This window comes from Thunnus albacares, chromosome 14 (genome assembly GCF_914725855.1).
Source record: "Thunnus albacares chromosome 14, fThuAlb1.1, whole genome shotgun sequence".
Classification (NCBI taxonomy): domain Eukaryota; kingdom Metazoa; phylum Chordata; class Actinopteri; order Scombriformes; family Scombridae; genus Thunnus; species Thunnus albacares.
In genome coordinates, this window is record NC_058119.1 from 24,533,043 (window position 1) to 24,553,183 (window position 20,141).

Consider the following 20,141-nt stretch of genomic DNA (forward strand, 5'->3'; position numbering starts at 1 on the left):
CAAACTGGGATTTTTAATCAAACTGCAGTTTAAGGACTTCATTGGTTTACATAATTTATGTCTAGAAATCTGCTTTCTTCCCTTATTTTATAGAAGGGAAAGATTTCATATATTTCTGACACCTTCTTCGTTATACAAAGAAAAGCTCAAGCAGAAGGCACAAGATCAGTGCGGTCCCTGTTGGTATATTTACTTTCACAAAATATTCCAGAGGGGAAAAAAAAAAGAACTGAGCTTAATTATAAGCCAGTGAGCTACAGAACTATAAACAGACATTTTGATGAATGTATAGCAGAGAGGAAATGAGATGCTTTTGGAGAGAGTGCATACATTTTAATGAGCCAGTGTATTTATTCAAACAGTTTGGACAGCTCTAGACAAACAGAGTGGAACTAAGTGTCTCCTGTTAAATGCTGCTGAAGGCTGCTAAGGGTACACAGGGGAACAAAACTCCCCTAATGGGTTGTTACAGTGGGGGGGCCAGACCAGCAAACACTAATGAAAATCTATCGCAGGTAAAGGTGCAAATCAGTTAATTACCTCTGTTATAATTTACAAAGTTAATGTTTTTAAACTTTTAAAGGGGTGCACAATCAGCTAGAATTACAGTAGACAGGCTGGTATTACATCTTTAGTGCCAGCAAGGCACTGAACCAACAAAACTGCTTATGGCATGCTGCACTGTGGTTGACCCCTCTGAAAAAATGCACTAAGGACTACAATAAGAGTTTATATGAGTGCTGTAGGACACATTAGTCAGTTCAAATAGCAGAATAAAATCATTATGATTTGAAAAGTAACGGTAGAGAGGATTGGTTTTGTGATATGTGTCTTAACCAGTAGGCTACTGGGATGTGCCGGCATGAAGCAGTATTTTTGCTGTGTGTCTAAGTGCTGCCGTCTAGCTGTCTGGTTTAAATTTTGCCGATTTTCATATTCATAGAAATGTAAGTTTCTCAGTTGTTTCAGAAAGATTCATGACCTTTGGTGCTAATGATGTTCTTTCAAAACCCTTTACAAAAACTAGAAAATAAAGAGAAGAGTGGTGGGCGAGCTTGTTTGCTTACTTGCTGAAAATGTGACATTTTTGTTCATTTTCACTTCTGCAGCAGTGTTCTGTTGTTGGAGGAAGCTGCATCTCGCATCCGTGTCAATCATGAACAGCGTGTGTTTTGTTCTTGCTGAAGATTGTTTTTATTGCCAAATGTTATATGTACATGCACATTTAAGTCACCAGACATGTTCCTGTACAATGACAGCTTTACAACTGAGGATTCAAGGCAGACACACTGCTGGCCTGTACATTTTTTAGAGTAATAGAGTACGAAATGGAAGGAATAACCCCATCTGAAAATGAAACATGAAAAGGAAGTCAGACAAAGAACTGTAATGATATATTCAAAGGGTGGTGAACTCTAAAAGGCAGAAGGAAGAAGGAGAGCAGAGGGCAAAGAGGTGGAGAAATGTGACCGAAGCAGCGAATCGGTCACTTATGACTCAAAAAAAAATATTAAGTGATAAATGAAATGGTGAAATGGTGAAAAATAACAACAGAAAGGCAGAGAATGGTGCAAAAAAAAAAAAAAAAAAAAAAAATCAGTCCAGCCAACTCATGGATTATGAAGTGAATACACACTATTTACAGATTTGTTGTCAACACCAAACTCAGCACAGCAGAGATGAGTGACAGTAAAGACTTTTACCCTTCAGCCACATGGCTGTTCTCCAGCTAGACCACAAAGGGAATATACGGTACTGTCTAATGAATTGGAAGGACAAATCTAATGCATCAACTGCACCGGGAGGTTAAGACCTTTAATTACACATGCTGAAATCATAAAAGTAATATAGTAGTCTGCTAGGAGGACAATCACTTATGAAGTGTTTCTGTGCAGCTGAGTGTAGAAGCTGGTCTCAGCAGTTTAGATGCAACTGACATGAAGAATAGTAAGCAAGGTCCCACATGAACACAGTGCCTTTGAGTTGAAATATTTCTCCAATGCTTATCAGAACAGTAAGTATTCCACCTCTATATAAATCAACAGCATGAAAAATATGCATGAAAAATACGCACAACAACAACAACAACCAAAAGAAAATGAGCACAGCGACAAAAAGAGCACTCCAGCGATTTGGTGTTGCATGTCCATGAAGTTGGGGGAACTCACAAGGAAAAGAAACACAAACAAACACTCTGCAGAGGCTGATTATATCTTCACTTTTAGTTTCTAGTATGAGCTAAGCTCCAAAAACACTATATCCTACATTTACAGTGATGCAACTTTATAGCGTTTTTCATTAAACCCTCCTAAATGCTGACGTCTTTCAGTCTCCACAGCTTCAGTTTGTAATGCAAGGCTTTAAATTTTTAAAGAATAAGGCTGGCAATTCTGTATTTTTCTTATTGTCAACAAATCTCATATGCAGAGCCAAACCAACAATGAATTTATCTGCTTACAAGTATTGTGTGTGTGTATCTATAACCTAATATATCTTATTCCTCTGTGCTGTAGACCTCCGTTGTTGTCCAAAAAACTATTAAAAACATGTCAGTGAGCCGCACTGGTGCACTGGCTGACATGTTCTTTCCTTCCTTAATAGTTTTTGAACAACAGAGAAACAACACAGGCACAGAGAAATAACATATATCAGGCTTTAGATACACACTCAATACTTGTAAGTAGATCAATTAATTGTTGGGTTGCCTCTGCACATGAGATTTGCTGACCTTAAGAAAAATATAGAAAAATCGACAACTTTATCCTTTAAGTCTCAAGCCCAATTCAAGACAAGTCTGATGGCATAATCTGAGTTGTTTTTGCAGACTTTGGGAAGCTGCCTCCAGAGTAAGCCAAGACATTATACAACTGTTACGGCTGGCTGAGTGGAAGTGCTTGTGACGAGTAAACTGAACTTCATGAAATCAGAGGAGTTTAATCCACAGTACCAAAGCAAATACTGAGCATAAGTAGACGACACAAGTATAAGAACGGAAACCAGTGGTCAGCAAACTCCATGTTATTGTCCGCCAGTAGATCTGTGGGAGAGCAATAAAACTGCCAGGAAGGTTCAGCGACCTCATAGCTTACTGATATTGCCAAGAAAAACAATCACAGGCTAATCAGAGCAAAGAAAGTTGCTTGATATGCATGGCTTGGTGGCACAATCCATTAAAGAGTTGGTTCACAGGAATGAGCGTTAATGGCTTCTAATACACAAGATTCCCAAGATAATTGTATCACTTGGAAACTTTTCTTTAAAGCAGTACACACTTGACAATATTTCAAAGTGAATTAAGTTCACTTAGTTTGTTTGATAATGTGATGCAGCACCAGCATGACTTTAAGTAATCTTGACACTGTGTGTGTGTGTGTGTGTGTGTGTGTATGTGTGTGTGTGTGGAGGTCAGAGTTGTACCTTTTTGGAGGAGCAGAAGAAGCTTCCCTTTCTCTAACTCTAGGGTGAGGCTGTGCTCGCTCTGTCCCTCTGCGTGAAGCAATATCCCAGAGTTCCTCAGGGTTTTAAATTTCAGAGAGATGCTCTCTCTGGTCATCTGTCTCGGCCGGGGACTCAACCTGTAGAAAAGGCTGCTGCGACCGTCGAAGCTCACCACGTCAGAGTCTGAAAAAACAACACGACCACATCTTACTCAGTCCTCTGTACCCGTGTAAGAAACAGGAATCATCTGGGAAATATTGTTAAGGTAGGGGGTACAATCGTTACTGTAAACACATCACAGGAGGCCTATGGTTATGCACAATGTGACAAAGGTACCGAACTTTATATTGTTCTTTTGAAGATCTGCAAAAGTTATTTCTCTCACAATTGAGGCTATTTCTCAAAACATATCTATTTAAATCTCATCCCTAATCCATCTCTTTCCAGCAGAGTTGGCAAGATATTGTTCATAGAGGACAACAAACTGATTTCATCATAAATCATTTCTCTACACCTTCACCATATGATAAAAAAAGAATTAAATATTCAGAAAATGTTCTGAAAACTTGTAGGAAATACATTTTAAATGATTTACATATATACCCTCATATATAATTGAATAATTGGACTTATATATGGAAAAATAAATCCTTTTTCTGTCTCTAATCATCATCAGAAAACCTTAATTCTGTAAATAATTCTTTCTCACAGATCATAGATTGTATTTCTAACTTTGCTTGGTGATATTATCCAGTTTTCATGCTTACATAATTCAATAACACAAACATCTGTTTAATGAACTGAAGGGAGTTCTAAAAAAAAAAACCCTGAAAAAAAACTATATTTTAACATTCAAGACATTCAGTATTTTATATATTGCCTCATATAGTGTGTCTTTAGCATGTTTTTTCTTCACTGGAGGCGTTAAGTGAAGACTGAAATCATTCTGACATACCTGCCATACCTTTGACATACCTTTGAAGAACACTTTCAAAGATAGTACAGGTAGTAGTACAAATATATTCTGCACGGTATTAATCCACATCCTCATCTCTGTTTTTATTCAGATTATGTATCAAGAAAGACAAAATATTTGTTTAGTTTGCAACCTGCAGTTTGGATTTTCATCTAATTTCTGCTCAGAGCCATGATTGAAATGCAGAAACTCCCAGAGGAAAGAAAGCCGAGTGAGTGATTAATCACAAACAAAATGTTAGACACTCGGAGAAGCTGGTCTTTTTAGCTTGTCTCTGAATATGACAAGCAGATTGATTACAGACCATGGTGCATCTTTCACGTTATTCAAAAAGAAAATAATACACTAACATTGCCCGTCTTTTCTGTTGCTGTGCTGATGCTACAAATCTGCTGCCTACAGAGTCACCATTGAAGCATCAAATTAGAAATGTCAGCTGAGATGCTTCAATTATTGAATTCAGTGGATTTTGGCATTTATTGCTGAAAGCAGTACAAACCCAAAAACTTAAATTATTCAAAAGTCAAAGCCCCAGAAGTGTTTTTCTTCTTCTTTACCTTTTGGATGAAATGAAGAAAACTTGCCAGCAGCCTCAGAGTCTAATTAAAGCCCATTTCTTTAAGTTGAAAGCAACCATTAAATCAAACTGAACCAACAGACAAGCGCACTAATGTGCTATAATGCTATTTTTTTTTTTACCAATCACACTCTTGATTTACTTGCACCACAGTTACAGAGAACATTTTATTTAAAGCTGTTTAGTTTCTATTGTTTTGATATCACCATGTCATTTTATTTAAAAAAAAAAAAAGTAAACACTCTCTGTCTCTCTGTCTGTTGCCGGGGGCAACAAAGTTATAATTAACTTTTCGTGCTGACTCGACCTCTCATAGACATATTACCTCTGCCTGTATTCATGTAACATAATGAAACTTTGTCTAGAAACCAGCAGAAATAGCAGGAGGTAAGTCTGCTATTACTGTCATTGCCACAGCTGTCGTGTCCTCTTCTGCCTCCTCCTCTGTCCTTACTTCTCTTCTCATGCTGTTTCGGGTTTTCCTGCCCATTAGTCACCTGTCTAGAAGGTACCAGTCGGGCCCCCACTGTCCATCACATCCAGTTAGTGTTGTGTATGTATTGTACACATATATAAGGCATGTTTCCATCCATCTTTAAATTCATATTTTTAATTTACACACTGCAATCTGATATGCCAGAAGTGTGAAAAAACAGACCCCAAATATTACAAAAAGCTTCTGTGTCGATAAATATAAGATGCAATAAAAGCAGATGGAGATTTCTGAATGAACAATGACATTGTTGTACCTTCTTGTTCTGTAGACAAAGTGTCTACATGTCTCACTGTTGTATCCCTCCACTCAACCAGAAAAAAATTAAAGAATAGAAAAGGAGGGGTGTCTGGTAATCTGGTACCATGTTGCATGTCTTCTTCTTTTTTCAGCCTGATAAAAATGTCAAAAGGATGCAGGTGGATGAGAGAAGACAAATTCATTCATTCAAACAAAACACTGTGAATGCCATGTTAGATTATGGAAATGCCATGATGTCTCAGAGAGTTACCAGTGGTGGAGTCTAAATTACTTAACATAAACATAAGACAGTTGAAAATGTCATTGTGGGATATAAAAAAAATATGAAATATAAAAAGACTGAAATGAAAGTAAGATATGTAATTCCTTTTTAATATTCCAGCAAATCAAGACAAAATATACTCTATTCAAAAGTCCCCTTACAGACATCTTTTAATGCTCTTTGAATAATAATTTGTGTCAATTATGTTTTTTTCCATCACAGAGTTTGATTACATAGTCAAAATTACTTAAAATTACTTCTCCAGATCACACACACTGAGGAAGGACTTTAAGAAGGAAACTTCTTGCATCTAGCATTTAAACTTTTAAAATTAAAAATATTTGCATATTACTAATTATTCTCCCTCAACTGCTAGAAACAAACAATCTAATTCAAGCAGTTTCCGTTCTGTGTATACTGGCTTCAAGTTTCCACATAAGAAACTTGATGACAGCCTTTTAGTTTCAAACTCTGCACATGCATCATTTTTGCACAGCGAAGGTCAAACTAACAATGAGCAAAACACATTTTTTGAGAGGAGGAGGATTATAAAGATTTGTAAGAACTGTTTCCCCCCAAATTTGGCATAAAGGGCTGGTTGCTGAAAACAAACCCTTGGGTTTATTGTTTAATGCATGGCTAAAAAGCTGATTAGTAACTGGCTAAGAATGTCTAGTGGCTAGAATTCGAACACTCTAATGTCCTATTTTATGATGTGAAACAAGTAATCTCAGTTTACGCTTGTAAGTGAAAGGTACAAAAACCCGAGACTGACTGTAAAGACATCCGTAGGTCTCCAGTCTGAGTCCAATCCGACCATTGGGATTCCAGTCCAGGGGGATCAGGCGGACGTAGCGAGCGATCACTGGATGCTGGAGCTTGTGCTGGACCACGCTGTCTGCGTTACTGTTACCTGGAAAAGCCTGGAAAAAAAAAAACAACCCATCAGCGGTAGCTAAATTAGTTTTCTGGCTCTCCGTCAATACACCTGTCCATCTTTCGCTTGTGAGACACCATAAAGATAATTGTATTAAAAAAAAAAAAAAAATCCCTCTGGATCTTGAGCTTACTACTAAATAAGTGAACATGTTCTCTTTCATCTTTTTATTGAAGTTGAACTGCAGTCCCTAGGGCTTCTGTGAGAAGTGATACGTTTGATTTTCCTCTTAATGAAGGGAATATTGTGGAGATAGGGCCACGTTCCTGGTGAATGGGTTCTCAATCAGGTAGAAAATTAGATTTGCGAAGCACTAGATGTAGTTTTATATGTATTAGACGCCTTGGTAAACACTTGGTCCATAGAGAATAACATTTATTAACCTCCTTGATCCTAGAGCACTCTTTCTGGGATTTTTTAAAAACCTTTTTAAGCTTCAGTTTGGACTTGATATTAAACCATTTTTAGCATCTTTCCTTATAAACCTTAAACCCAGTCTCTCTGCTTTTACTCTCTATTCTTTCCAGGTAGTTCTGTTTCTAGTAGAATAAACTTTTTTGCTTGATTATACCCCAGTATGAATCTTGATATCTTTGAGACTCAGTGCCCGTTCCTAGATTACCTCTATTTCAGTTTTTTGATTTTCTTCTCCGTTGGCCCCGTCACATTTCAATGTTTCCTTTTTTTTCTGTATACTGCTCTGATCCCCTTTATTTATTTGTTTTTCAATTTGTGCAAATATACCCCGCCCTCCAATTAAACTTTCAGCACTGTGAGGACATAAAGGCGCTACAGGATGGCTCAGTGAATTATGCTCTTCCTCAAATGGAGGATGTTTACTCAGCTGAAATGTCCTTGAACAAACCACCGAATCCCTACTAGCTCCAGGCTGTTGCAGCAGATCCTGACCTCTGACCTCCTCGTGAAGGTGAGGGGAACAAGGATAAATATGTATGCCATTAAAATTCGTATCTGGTCTGGACGATTCCTATGAAACACTGAGTCGTCTGAGTAAATTGTCACAATCTGGACAATTGTAACACAGTTCCCACAGCTTTGAACAGCCGAGTCTGTCAGAAAACAAAGTCCCAATCTCCACAAATGACCGTTTCCTGCTGAGGAGGCAGAGGAGAACAGCGCCTCATTTAGTTGAGGTATTGTCTTTTGAAATATGACCTGAGTTGAGAAGGGAAAATCCTCCAAAGGGAGACTTTAATTGCAGAGAGAGAGAGAGAGAGAGAGAGAAGGAAAGTAAAACAGAGGCGCCGGGTTGGAGGGAGAGTCTGAGAATAAAGCAGAGAAAGAATTTGGTAACATAACATATGAGAGAAAATGAGGGTCAGATCCTAAGAAAACTTTACATAACCAAACTCCTCATTAACTAGCACCAAAATCAGGAGAAAATTTTATTAACTCTACTTCACTCACCCTACTATCTAATACACAAACTCAGATGTACTCCTAGCGGATTCTGTGACTTCAAAGCATCGTTTTAAGCTACAAAATGATGATTACACGTTGAAAAAATGTAAGTAAGAAAAACTTGATCTATAATACAGTTTTTAAAGATCATGTAAATGGCATCAATTGCTTTGTGTCCAGTTTAAATCCCCTAAACACGCTTCTCAAATCTTAAGTATTATAAATAAGCAACAAGCAAAGTTTAGCTCTTAGTAGTCTGTCAATCTGCTTTATCAGGACTGTGTTGATTTTTTTTAATCAGATTTGATTGAATATGTGACTCCTAACTTTCTCCATCTGAGCTGCGCCTCCTTCAAACCGTTGAAAGATCTCAGACAGAAACAGAAATACAGAAATCTTATCTGTTAAATAACCAAAACAGTTCAAACTTTGGCAGAAAAATACTGGTCTAGACCCCATCGCTCAAAGTAAGAGGCTGATTGAATATAATTTCCTTTAAAAAAAACAAAGAGAAATGAAAACAAATGATCTATTTAAAACACTCTTGGTAAAGGTTCATGCAACTAAATCAATAAAGGTAAATGTCCCACATCCATTACCTCAGGCTCCGCACCTTCACCTACTGCATGTTTCTAGCCTTTTTCACTTTTGGCTCATATTTTCCTTTCAGTAGGACGTTCATTTAACAGAATCTGCGTCTTCACCTGTCCTAAAAAGAAATCTATGATGTATTTCCAGTCCCTTTAGGTCCATTAACAGTTAAGGATGCTATCGTCCCTGATTAGGAGAATATATACGACCGACACCATCTGCTCATTCACACCTTTGTAGCAGCTGCGAGGAGAGAAAGAACAGAGAAGATGAGAGAGGAGGGAAAAATTAGAGAACGAGAGAACATTACTCAGCCTCGCAAACTCTGGCCTCCGAGTTTAAAGGAGAGAGAGGTCCTGGAGGAATTGTGACTGATGAAACAGCTCAGCAGTCAACTCTGTTCCCCGAAAGCTATAATAAACTAGGCTGACTAATATGTGGAGCTTTAGAAGGACTTTTGAGACATGCTGCGGATTTATGCCAAGTGTGAAATCAACAAGCTTTTAAGCTGTGAGAAGCCCTTTTCTGTTCTCTCTCTGAAGGAGTCTTAGCCTGACATTAGTTTTACCCTCACTGTGAGAGTCTTAACTCTCATCAACTTTAAAGTGAAGCTGTTCGTCACAGCATCGCTGTAATAGGGAGAATTTTCTGTCTGTAACAAGAGCCGCGAGGAAAGGCTCGACTGCCTCTACCTACTGTCTAAGGGTAAAATGCTTCACACATTCAAGCATGGGCAAAAAATATTCAAATTTGAGAACTGTTATGTGAGTAAATGAGATGCTAATTCCTCCGTATTTGATAAATTTGAATAAACTGGAGGTTTGTCCTTGACATGCAGCTTGATTTGTTGGCTAACTGAAAACTGATTTTTCAATTAATCGTGCCACCTTAGTGAGCAGCGCTTGTTCTTCTCATAGTTCATAGGGGTTCGTTAGCACATCTAATAAACTTAACTCATCATTAATAAAGAGGAAAGGCCAATGATGGCTGGTGAACGGCAGATTCATGCTCTTACTTCTCTCCAAATGGTCTTCTGCTGTCTGCAGGATGATGCTTCAAGCCATTTTATGGATATGTTTTAAAACAATACTCTTTGCAGTGCCTTTTTTAAATAATACTGTTTAATACTGTCTATCCAACAGTATTGTTTCAAGTAGTCTTACTCTTAGTGGTGTGTGTGTGTTGCAATACTGATTTTTTTCACGTTTTTTTCTGATTTTTTTAAAGTAGCCCTATTAAGACAAAACAAACAACGAAACGAAACACTCAAATAACTTTTAACATAGAGAAACATTGTAATGTCACTAGTTACATTTTAATGTAAGTAGCAAGAAATGGGGAAAGTACCATGAGTAGTAAACGATATCTTTGCTGTTTTTGCACTACACAGTCTTATTTTTTACAACTGTGTTAGATCTATATTACATACATATACAACAATTGGCAACAATGAGATAAATGCATCTTTTTTTGGTTTTTGGCCAGAAAATGGTAAAAATAAAAAATCCAACACATTTTATACATGTATTTTATCCTGAGGTCAGTATTTTCATTGTATATATGATGTTATCATATATGGTGAGAACATTGGCTGAGGATGTTGAACATCACATAACATCACTTGAAAGCAAATTACATGCAAAATTATTCATATCAGCCTTTAAAGGAATATTATAGGTGTAATAGCTGCATTTTTCGCACCCAATAAATTTTGCCATTAGAAAAAGTACAGGTGTAAATAATAAAATTATTGATGGCTGGATTACATTTAGCTGCTCCAGTTTCAATGCATGCTGGCTCACTGTCACATTGTCATGGCATACTGGGACACTTGAATAGAGTGAAGCCATCATTAATGTTATCAGTAACACCTTCGCTTTTCCCTTGATGAAAAGTCAAAATATCTGCTGTGAAAATTGTCTCCTGTAGCTCTGTTTTGACAGCACACTTTCAGACTCACTGTTCTCCCACATACTGCTGTTAAATCAAGTTCTATTATTACACTAACTGCAGAGCTGTCAGTAGAGTTTTATTATAACACACTCACCCCTATACTGTCTTCCTGTCGATACTGTTTCCAGTTGTGTCCCGTGTCGCTGAACATCAGCAGGTAGGCCGTCAGCCAATCAGAGCTGCCGTAGCGGCCTTGCGTAGCAACGGCAGTGATTTGGGTCCGCCCACCCAGGTCGACCTCCAACCACTGATATCTGTCTGAACTGTGAGGAGACCAGCCTCCAGCTCCTGGACAGAGAGAGAGAGGAGCGAGAGAGAAATGCCTCTGTAGCATCTAAAGAGTTAAGTACTGACTTATTTTTTTTGGGCGAAAAGTCATATTAAGAGTTCTTTAAAAAAGTAGAATGAACAAACACTGATAAAACCATTAATTGTAAGACACTTTTCTCAAGAAAATTAGTTAAGGATGCTGGAAAATCAAAAGGGAATAATCACTTGTTAATCATTGCATTAGAAAGGCCAAAGACATTTTCAGACAAATGCAAATCCGAGTTTTCAGTTGTCTCTTAAAAGAAGACGAATCTTACTCAACTTATTTCATCAGACACAAACTTTTCCATACTTTAAAGGCCCTGAGCGGAAATGATTTATCAAATTCTTTCTTTGATGTTTAATTTGGAAGTTAAAAGAGTTTAATCTGTTGCTTAAGGACTGTTCCGTGCATAATATGAGCTGCAGCCGAGGCATTTATGGCGAAAACCACAAGCCTTATACAATATTAAAAAGTGGGCAGTTCATAGCAGACCTTCATATAATCTGAGTAGCAGCGCAGAGACCCATAAGATGAAGACACGTTAAATAATGAAAATACCAAAAAGTGTGTGTGTGTGTGTTTGTGTGCAGAAGTGAAAGTGCTGAATCATAACAAAGGGACATTTTGCAGCCAGGACACCATACGCACTCATTTTAAAGGGAGATACGCCTCTTTTTCTTATTTATTTATTTAACAGTCAACACAATGGACATTCATTGACTGTCCCAGAGTTCGCTAGATAGCTAAATTTCATCAGCAGGCCCTGGACAGGCAAAATAATTATATAGTAATTATACATAATATTATATATATATATATATATATATATATATATATATATATATATAATTCATACAGGGGTATAGTAAATAAACATTGCATCATACAAAACTAAAAGCAAGCCTCTGTTTAGTATCTATGTGGTTAATGGTCACATGATTGGTTCTGTTTCAGCCATGATTTCAACTGTGATTTAAAACTAATGAAGGCAGAGCAATGTCTGATAGTGTTAGGTATTGTGTTCCAAGTTTGCTGCTCTAATGGAGAAAGCTGACCAGCCATATTCACCAGCTGCACCACACAGCTGCCTCTGGTAGATGCTCTTGTTTGCCTAATGTTATCTGAGCACTCTATCATTGGGTCGGGGCGGGGGGCGATGCATTCCCTACACTCTAAACTCTAACCCTTTCCCTGAGGATGATCAGTACTTTTGCTTCTTCCTTTCCTGAGACGTTAATTTTTTTTCCATTTCCTGGCACCTTTGGCCTCAACCAAACTAACAATCTTTTTTTTCAAACCAATCCTGGAACATCCTCTGAGCACCCAGTTGACCAATGGTTTGTCCTGGTCTCAAGTGATTCTACTTAATCGCCGAAAGGTCGATTGATGTACGATCAGAACCATGTTGTCCGACCACCTCATAAATCAACTGTGTTAATTGGTTCGCTCAAAGGTGGAGTGAAAAGCTGACTATCATAGAAAGGGGAGGGGGGAGACGTGACATTGTTTAAATATGAGGATAACAGTGAATGTTTTCAGACAGGCAATCATGTGTTGCACTTGGTTGTGCACTTGGTTAGGGGGGAAGGAGCTTCCGAAGCCACACAACCACAACTGGACTTTTAGTTCCAATTTTAGGTACTGAGATTAGTTTATAGGTTCCAAAGTACCTGGAAGTTTTGGTCAAAAAGGGGCTTATCTTCTCTCATCTCTGGATCTCATCCCCATGACCTCCAGCCTGCCCTCACCTGCACCATCTCATCCCAGTGGTTTACACTGGGAACACCCTTAAAACTATCACCTAACACCTAACGTTAAGTCGACCGTACAACACTGCTTCATCATTATAATACCAATAAGCCGTAACACGCCATAATTCACACTGATGTTAGAGAAGTTGAGATGTGTTTTTAGTTCTAACAAAACTTTTCTCCATATTTCAAAAAGACAACTTATGGTTGACTTTGAAGACAAATCTCTAATTAATACCGGCAGCCATAGACTGTAATCAGTGTCATTCTTTTGTCACTGCAATTTCCTTTGTAGTGACAGTCATAGATTGTAGAAAAAATAATGATGCAGTATCAGTAGCAAAGTTGTTTTAGAAAGAACTTTTGTGTCTGGGCTCTCTGCCAGTTGAGTCATTTGGTATCAGTAGTGTTGGATGTTGAGGAAGAGCCTTCAGGTATAATGAAAGGAAAATCACTTGGTTCTTACTTGGTGCTTAAGCCTTTGTATCGTCTCATAGAAGCAAGATTTTTTCACCAAAATTTCCACAGAAGCACATCAGAGGAATGAGAATTAAGTCTTGAGACCCCAGTTTCATGTGGAAAAACTTCCCATTTCCAAAGAATAATTGTTTTTTTTCCACACAGCCAAGGTTTTTTTTGGAGCCAGGAATCTCATAGACATAGAGGAGTCACTTCCTCTCCCAAGGCAGATTAATATAATTTTGGTTCCAACTTGGATGATTTATAACAGCACTGCCAGAGATTAGCGTTTTGAACCCAGCCTCAGTGTTGGACCCAAGCATCTGCCTACCCAGAATAAAATGTGATATAAAGCTGCAATGTTTTGAACAGAGAGAAGCTGGCAGTTGAGATGTCTGTGATATCATGCCTGGATATCAACTGTTGCAGGGGGAGACAGAACTAAGCCATACTGTAATACAATGTTGGCTAAGCTGATGGCTTCACCACATGCAACAGATGACAAACAAAGTCCCTTCGGCCATCAATAATGCACTGCTACTCTGACAGACAGACAAGAAAAGAGACAAAAGACAGACAAAACCTGTCTGCAGCATCACAAAGCAAGAAAAATGTACAAATAGAGCTGTATTTTCTTTATTATATACTAGAGAGCTTTTCATTTCAAGTTCTTGGAGAATATATATTTGCATGGGGATGTTAATTATTTGATTGTATTTCGATTACAGTGTTTTGACTATTTACTTACTAGGTAGGTATTGTTAGTCCGAGGCTTGTGCGTATTTGATAAGAATTTGTGAGCAAGAGCACTTTTCACTAGTACAAGAAAACATTAGGCTTTGTTTTCAGAGCCCTCCCTGTTCAGTCTCATCCAATTTATGTTTTCCTGAGAAGCCTATAATTTGCACAGAATTACTAGGTTTAATCATTTGAATTCTGTTTGGCTGTTTTTAAATAACAGTCGGCAGTACTGGAGCTGAAGCAGCAATTTTAATCACTTACATTTAACTCTATTTAAAAGCGCTATGATCGCATTTTACACGTGATTATGACATTTTTCCAAATCGTTGTGAATGGTAGAGGCTTTTGTGGAAAAAACAAAGGAATCCTGGTGCATTTATGTGTTGTTTTCAGCAAATTCACTCTCAGTGCACCAGCATTGGAGTAATGTCACAGTGAGGCTTTTTGTTATTCAGAGGTGCAAAAGTCAGAAATTTTTAACTCCCACACAATCCCACAAGTTTAAAAAAAAAAATGGAGTGATTGATCATTGCCCGGCAACTAATTAAAGGACCAGTGTGTAGGATTTAGTGTCATCTAGCTCTCTGGAGTCAGTGTTTGGTTCGTCTGCTCTGGGCTACTGTAGAAACATGGTGGTGCAACATGGCGGGCTCTGTTGAAGAAAGGGCTCATTCTAAGTTAACGAAAACACAACAATTCTTATTTTCAGCTGATTATACACTATATTCCATTTCTGCCATCCGTTCCGTTAGATGCCAATAATTTCTACACACTGCATCTTTAAGGAACATGAGTAAAACATGCATTTCTAATTTTGTGTTTGCAATGCTCTCACGTAGGTTAATCCACGGGTTAATAAGACAACTGATCGGGAGAAGCAAAAATAGCTTGGTGTTTCTCTTAAACAGAACTGTGTGCCTCTGAGAGTCTCTGCTTATTTTACTGGTAAATTAACTCAGAATGAGGTGGTTCCTCAAAGGACGACTATAGAAGATGAGGAGTGTTAGCAGCAGCTGGAGGAGAAGTAAATGAGCAGGAGCCGTTAATTTATACACTGATTTGTAAACAGAACCGATGGGATACTAAAATTAAAGCCGTTTTTATTTTTACATCAGTGAAGCATTTTGTTATGTTGTGGATTCCCTCTGAAGTGCATGTTGTCGCTTTGAAAACTGAATTTGATTTATTAATCAATCTAATTCAGTTCTATACTCTAATTCAATACAGCAAGAAATCATTGGCAAGGAGCAATACAAGAGCTAATGGGCTAAACTCTCACCAATATAACACAGAAGAGATGTTATCTGGCTCTATATATTACCTATGTTTGCGCATTTAATGCACACATTGCTTACACAGCTGCATCTTTAAGAGACTGTGTGTACATAATGGCACGTATGCATGAATCCATACCATGAAACAGGTGTTTTTTAAATTATCTGGTGAATGTTACTTATGTTTTCAGTGTGCTACTCAGGACAGTTTGCGTCTTGTTTCACTATTTCTTCATCTCTTTGCTTCTCTGTTTTTTCTGTGCAGGTAAACTAACGTATGTTTTGCCATGCAGATGCATCTGATCCTCCTTTAGCAGCATCCGATCCTTCTTTACCCAGATGAAACACAGATCGGTAAAGAGACAGAGCAGATTGACTGAAGTGAAGGAACACAGCGGTTGTGTTCGCTCACTGCTTTTGCCATCAAACACAGAAGGAAACAGCAACCTGCAGGCTGTGTTTCCTGCAGTCTCCCAGGTGGTGAGAATCACTCAGATCCTCTGCTGTGTTGAAGACAAAGACATCACAGCGTTTTCATCTGATTCTTGTCTCTGGTCCGACAGTAAACCAGCAAACCCTTCCTGCCAGAACGCGCCAAAAAGAAAGATGTGTTTTCTGAAGCCCCGTATCAGCACAGAAGTTTTTTTTTTTTTTACAATGTTTGTCAACTCCCATCAATTCTTCTTAAGACAATCGCCAAACTCTTGCAGAGTCTGTGAAGCATTTATCTAATACACCTGTAATATGTGTATCTAGAAACACAGCAGGTAAGGAGGCAATAACCACTACTCTCTGGCTTTATCTGTCCGTCCATCTATCTTATTATCAGTTTGTGTGAATCCAACTCAGACTTGTCTTTGATCTTGATTGCTGTGTGTCCTGCAGGGAAGTGAATCATGAGGTGAGCAGCACTGCTGCAACACATCAGAGCAGAAACAGAGGGGAGCTTCCTTTCACCGCTTATTTTATCTGCACAACCACTGAAAACATGAGAGGGAAGAGAAAAGAAAAGAAGACAAGAATGCGGCTATCATTTATTGATGTTAAACTGCTACATTTTATATGTGAATACCGGGGAGTATAGCTGAGGGAGAGATGGAATAGCTGACATGCACAGGCCCGAGGGAACTCCTGTTTCTCATGAGCAGTAACATCCAGTCCTTTGATGATCAGTCACATATTACGATGTCAGGCTGATTCTTAATTAACCTTAATCTAGAAAACCTTGAGTTTAAACGTATATTCTCTTTAAACAGATATGTCAACATCCTGGTATATAGATAAGGAAACATCAGATTTAAGGGCAGCGACCACTGAGGTGTGTTTGAGCAATGCATGTGCAGAACTCCCAGCTGCTCCAGTGCAATGTCAAGGTTGTTTTGGGCAGCTGACAGGTGTGAATGTGTAAATGTAGTTGCTATTGTCAGCTAAGAAAGACGCAACGCATCAACATTTCAGTGTTGTACAGTCTGGGAAGAGTCTCCAACTATAGTGAGTATGCTGCTTTGTGTTGCACAATACACCACCTAACACATTTATTAACCAAAACACATAAGAGATATCAGCCTCGAGGTATTGTTACTCACCTTCCCTCCGGTTCAGCTTAGCGAAGCCTGGCCCGTGGCTGCTGGACAACTGGGAGGAGCTTCTGAAGGATGATGGGAGTAGATGGGATACCAGCGAACTGTGACACACCTCTGTGAATGACAGCGCAGAGGGTGCAAACCATTTAAAATCCTGACATAATACACAAGTCAAGAGTCAAGATACTGCTGAAAATTGTTTGACTGTCAGCTCAATAGTGCCTTCATTGATTTCAGTGCTGAATGTATTAAAAAAGCGCATAATCCTTATTTATTAGGCCTAATAATAGTCTTGTGAAAACAGCTTCTTTTTTTTTTTTACTACAGTGAGACCCTGTTGGATAAATAATGCATGGTGCCCTAACTAACTGACAGAGCAGACTCATTAATTAGATAAACTGGCCATTTTTGCATTCCAGCAAGTACTCGTTGCAATTTTTAATTTGTTTCTCTTATTTTATACATTGAATTTGCATTGCTGAACAACGGTGTGTGCTTAAAAAATAGATAACTTTTGAAAAAGCTCATAATTAAAGGCCACCCAGAAAACATTTTATACATTTATGAGTAAACTATTATCATTTTTCTTGTAATACACCGCACTGCAGACTTACAGTAAATGACCCAGCAAAGGCTTCAGCTGAATCCCCTGTGTTAATGGATGCATCTTTGCTGCCGGGAGCCAAATATCTCTGAGAGCTCAGATATCTTTTGGTGAGATTATATTAATGAAGCATCTTGAGTTGTCTTTACTTTGTTTAGTCGAGATTTAATCAGACTTGGCCTCACTGCTTTGATATTGGATTTCTGCCTGTTACGGGAACTTACACAGAAGGTTTGACTTTGGTCTCTCTTTCATGGGACTTTGATGTTATCTATCTTTTGTTATGTGTTGCTTGCACGGTGCTACAGCACCTTAGCCATACACTATTCTAATGTGTTAAAACATTATTCATTGAGTCTATGAAACCCTGATGTAGTAGTCAGTTATAGAGGTTTAAAATGTGAAATTTATTATTATTTATTTGTTGTTTAACCAATAATTATTTGCTGGGCATGTACAGTCTTTATTACTGATTTATTTTGACACAGTCAAAATGTAAATTTATGCTTCACCAAATGTAAAATTATTTAAAGTAGTAGGAGTTAGCAGTAGCCAAATATAAACAAAACTGTTTCAATGATAAATAAATATTTAAACATTTATGGATATTAAGAATATTAAGTTTATGTAGATAGATAGATAGATAGATTGATAGATAGATACATATGTAGATGTTTAAGTAAAAGTAAGTGAATGCAGAGAAACATCCTTCAGAGTTGGAATTTCGTGTGTGCGTTTCATTTAGATCAGGTCTCTGTGCCAGTGACAGTTGTTCTGCATTAAACCTATAAATTTTTAAAATGAAGTATCATGAGCTAAGGTGCCATCTAACACAATTATATATGAGCTGCAAGAACACATACAGTCCAGACTCAATGAACTGGGAAAGGTTTGAACATATAAGAGGACCTGAGCACTTATCATCTCTTTAGAAACTTTAGAAAATGCAGTATTTTTTTTTGAAACTCATAGTTTTTATTCAAGTTAACTAAAACATGTTTGAGGTTTGTATTGTCATTCAATCCCATGCTGCTGTGAACAGACTAGTAAATTAATAATGAAATAATTCTGTGATAATTACTGCTGTGACATTACTTTTGTCCATATCACTACATGCAAGCAATGTTCTGGACATCTTTTGAGTTCCACATCGGGAACCCAAAGAGCAAATTTATTTACATCCTCATTTTGCTCAGGTTATCACATGAAAAATCCAGCTGTCAGGTGCTCCTCTCTATACTCTACAGAGGTAAAATAAAAACATTACAGCACTAAATAAAATATTACAGTGCTGTAAAATATGTAATATTTTTTTAGTTGTAAGTCTCTGTAGAGTCTCACGGATGGGAGGAACCAGTGAAAATTATGTTTTCATGCATCAGAAAATCAATTTCCTGTTAAAGTAAGTAATGTGTGTAACTGTGTGACATCCTGTGAGTGGAATTTTATACGATTATAAACCTCGATAGATTTTAAACCCACCACTGAAACCACTTGACCTTTACAGCTATCAATGGGTGACTGACCTTTCTCTCTCTTCTAGGGGTTAGGGTTGCCTCATTTATTAATACAAGAAGTGTAAGAGCAGCAAACATTACTTCACAAGGATAAAAAAACATCTTTATCACTTATCTTTTGACCCAGAAAAAAATTTACAACCCTGAAGGGCAAGACCTCCTTCTGGCCCTCAGACACAGATGATATATGGGGGACGAATAAAAGAAGTGGAATTATTGTAGCTCATGTGGGAGATAAAAAAAAACTTCCAAATCACAAAACTAATTTTCTTCACTTACGTTTGGGTTGTTTACTGAAACAGGTGGGGCACAAAAATCCCCTGACACATTAGCAGGAAGTGGAGATAAATGTTAAGCACAAGCTGGACTCCCAACGGCAAACACTGACCATGAACATAGTGGAGGAAATACTGCGGAACATTAAAATACTAAATCTTGCTTGTCCCAGGTGCTTTGCTGAGGTCTTCCTCCTGAGGGTCTCAATCTCGAATGTTCTGAGATGAGAAATGAACATTTACTCCTAACAGTTTAAAGAGATCTGGCCTGTGGGAGTGGGACAGTTATTTCTCCATTAGCTAGTATTAAAATACAGGATATCGACCCATTTGAGTTCACCTTTCCACACTTAGTATATGTCCTTTTTTTGTTTTGGAGTTTGACAAGAACAAAAAGGGAGTCTGACCACAAAGAAAAATGTAATATACAGCATAAAGGTCTATACCAGATGACAAAATTTGGTTTACAACCACTTACAACCTTATAAAGCACTTATAAAAGATTATGGTTAATAGCTTCTAATTCATAAGAAATTACATCTTTGAAAATACATCTATTAACTGAGAATCAACTAAGAAAATCACTGTGAAAAGCTGCTTTTCCTCTACTAGCTTTAGCATTAGCTCTGAACTCACTAAAGCTCTGGAAAACTAAACCACGATAAAGCTCTGATAGATCTATTTTTAGCCACTAAGAGACGCTAGTAAAGTTAG

The 20,141-nt window shown here is 37.8% G+C and overlaps 1 protein-coding gene across 1 annotated transcript in view; it reads right to left on the reverse strand.

Annotated features, from left to right (window-relative positions):
• LOC122997365 (contactin-associated protein-like 4) overlaps nt 1–20,141 on the reverse strand; it is a 72,158-nt gene that overhangs the window by 36,101 nt on the left and 15,916 nt on the right. The window contains exons 2-5 of the mRNA XM_044373451.1: nt 17,035–17,185; nt 11,005–11,198; nt 6,783–6,930; nt 3,418–3,621 (exon numbers count right to left, since the gene is read on the reverse strand). Coding sequence (XP_044229386.1) covers nt 3,418–3,621; nt 6,783–6,930; nt 11,005–11,198; nt 17,035–17,185 — 697 coding nt within the window. The remainder of the gene's footprint in view (nt 1–3,417; nt 3,622–6,782; nt 6,931–11,004; nt 11,199–17,034; nt 17,186–20,141) is intronic.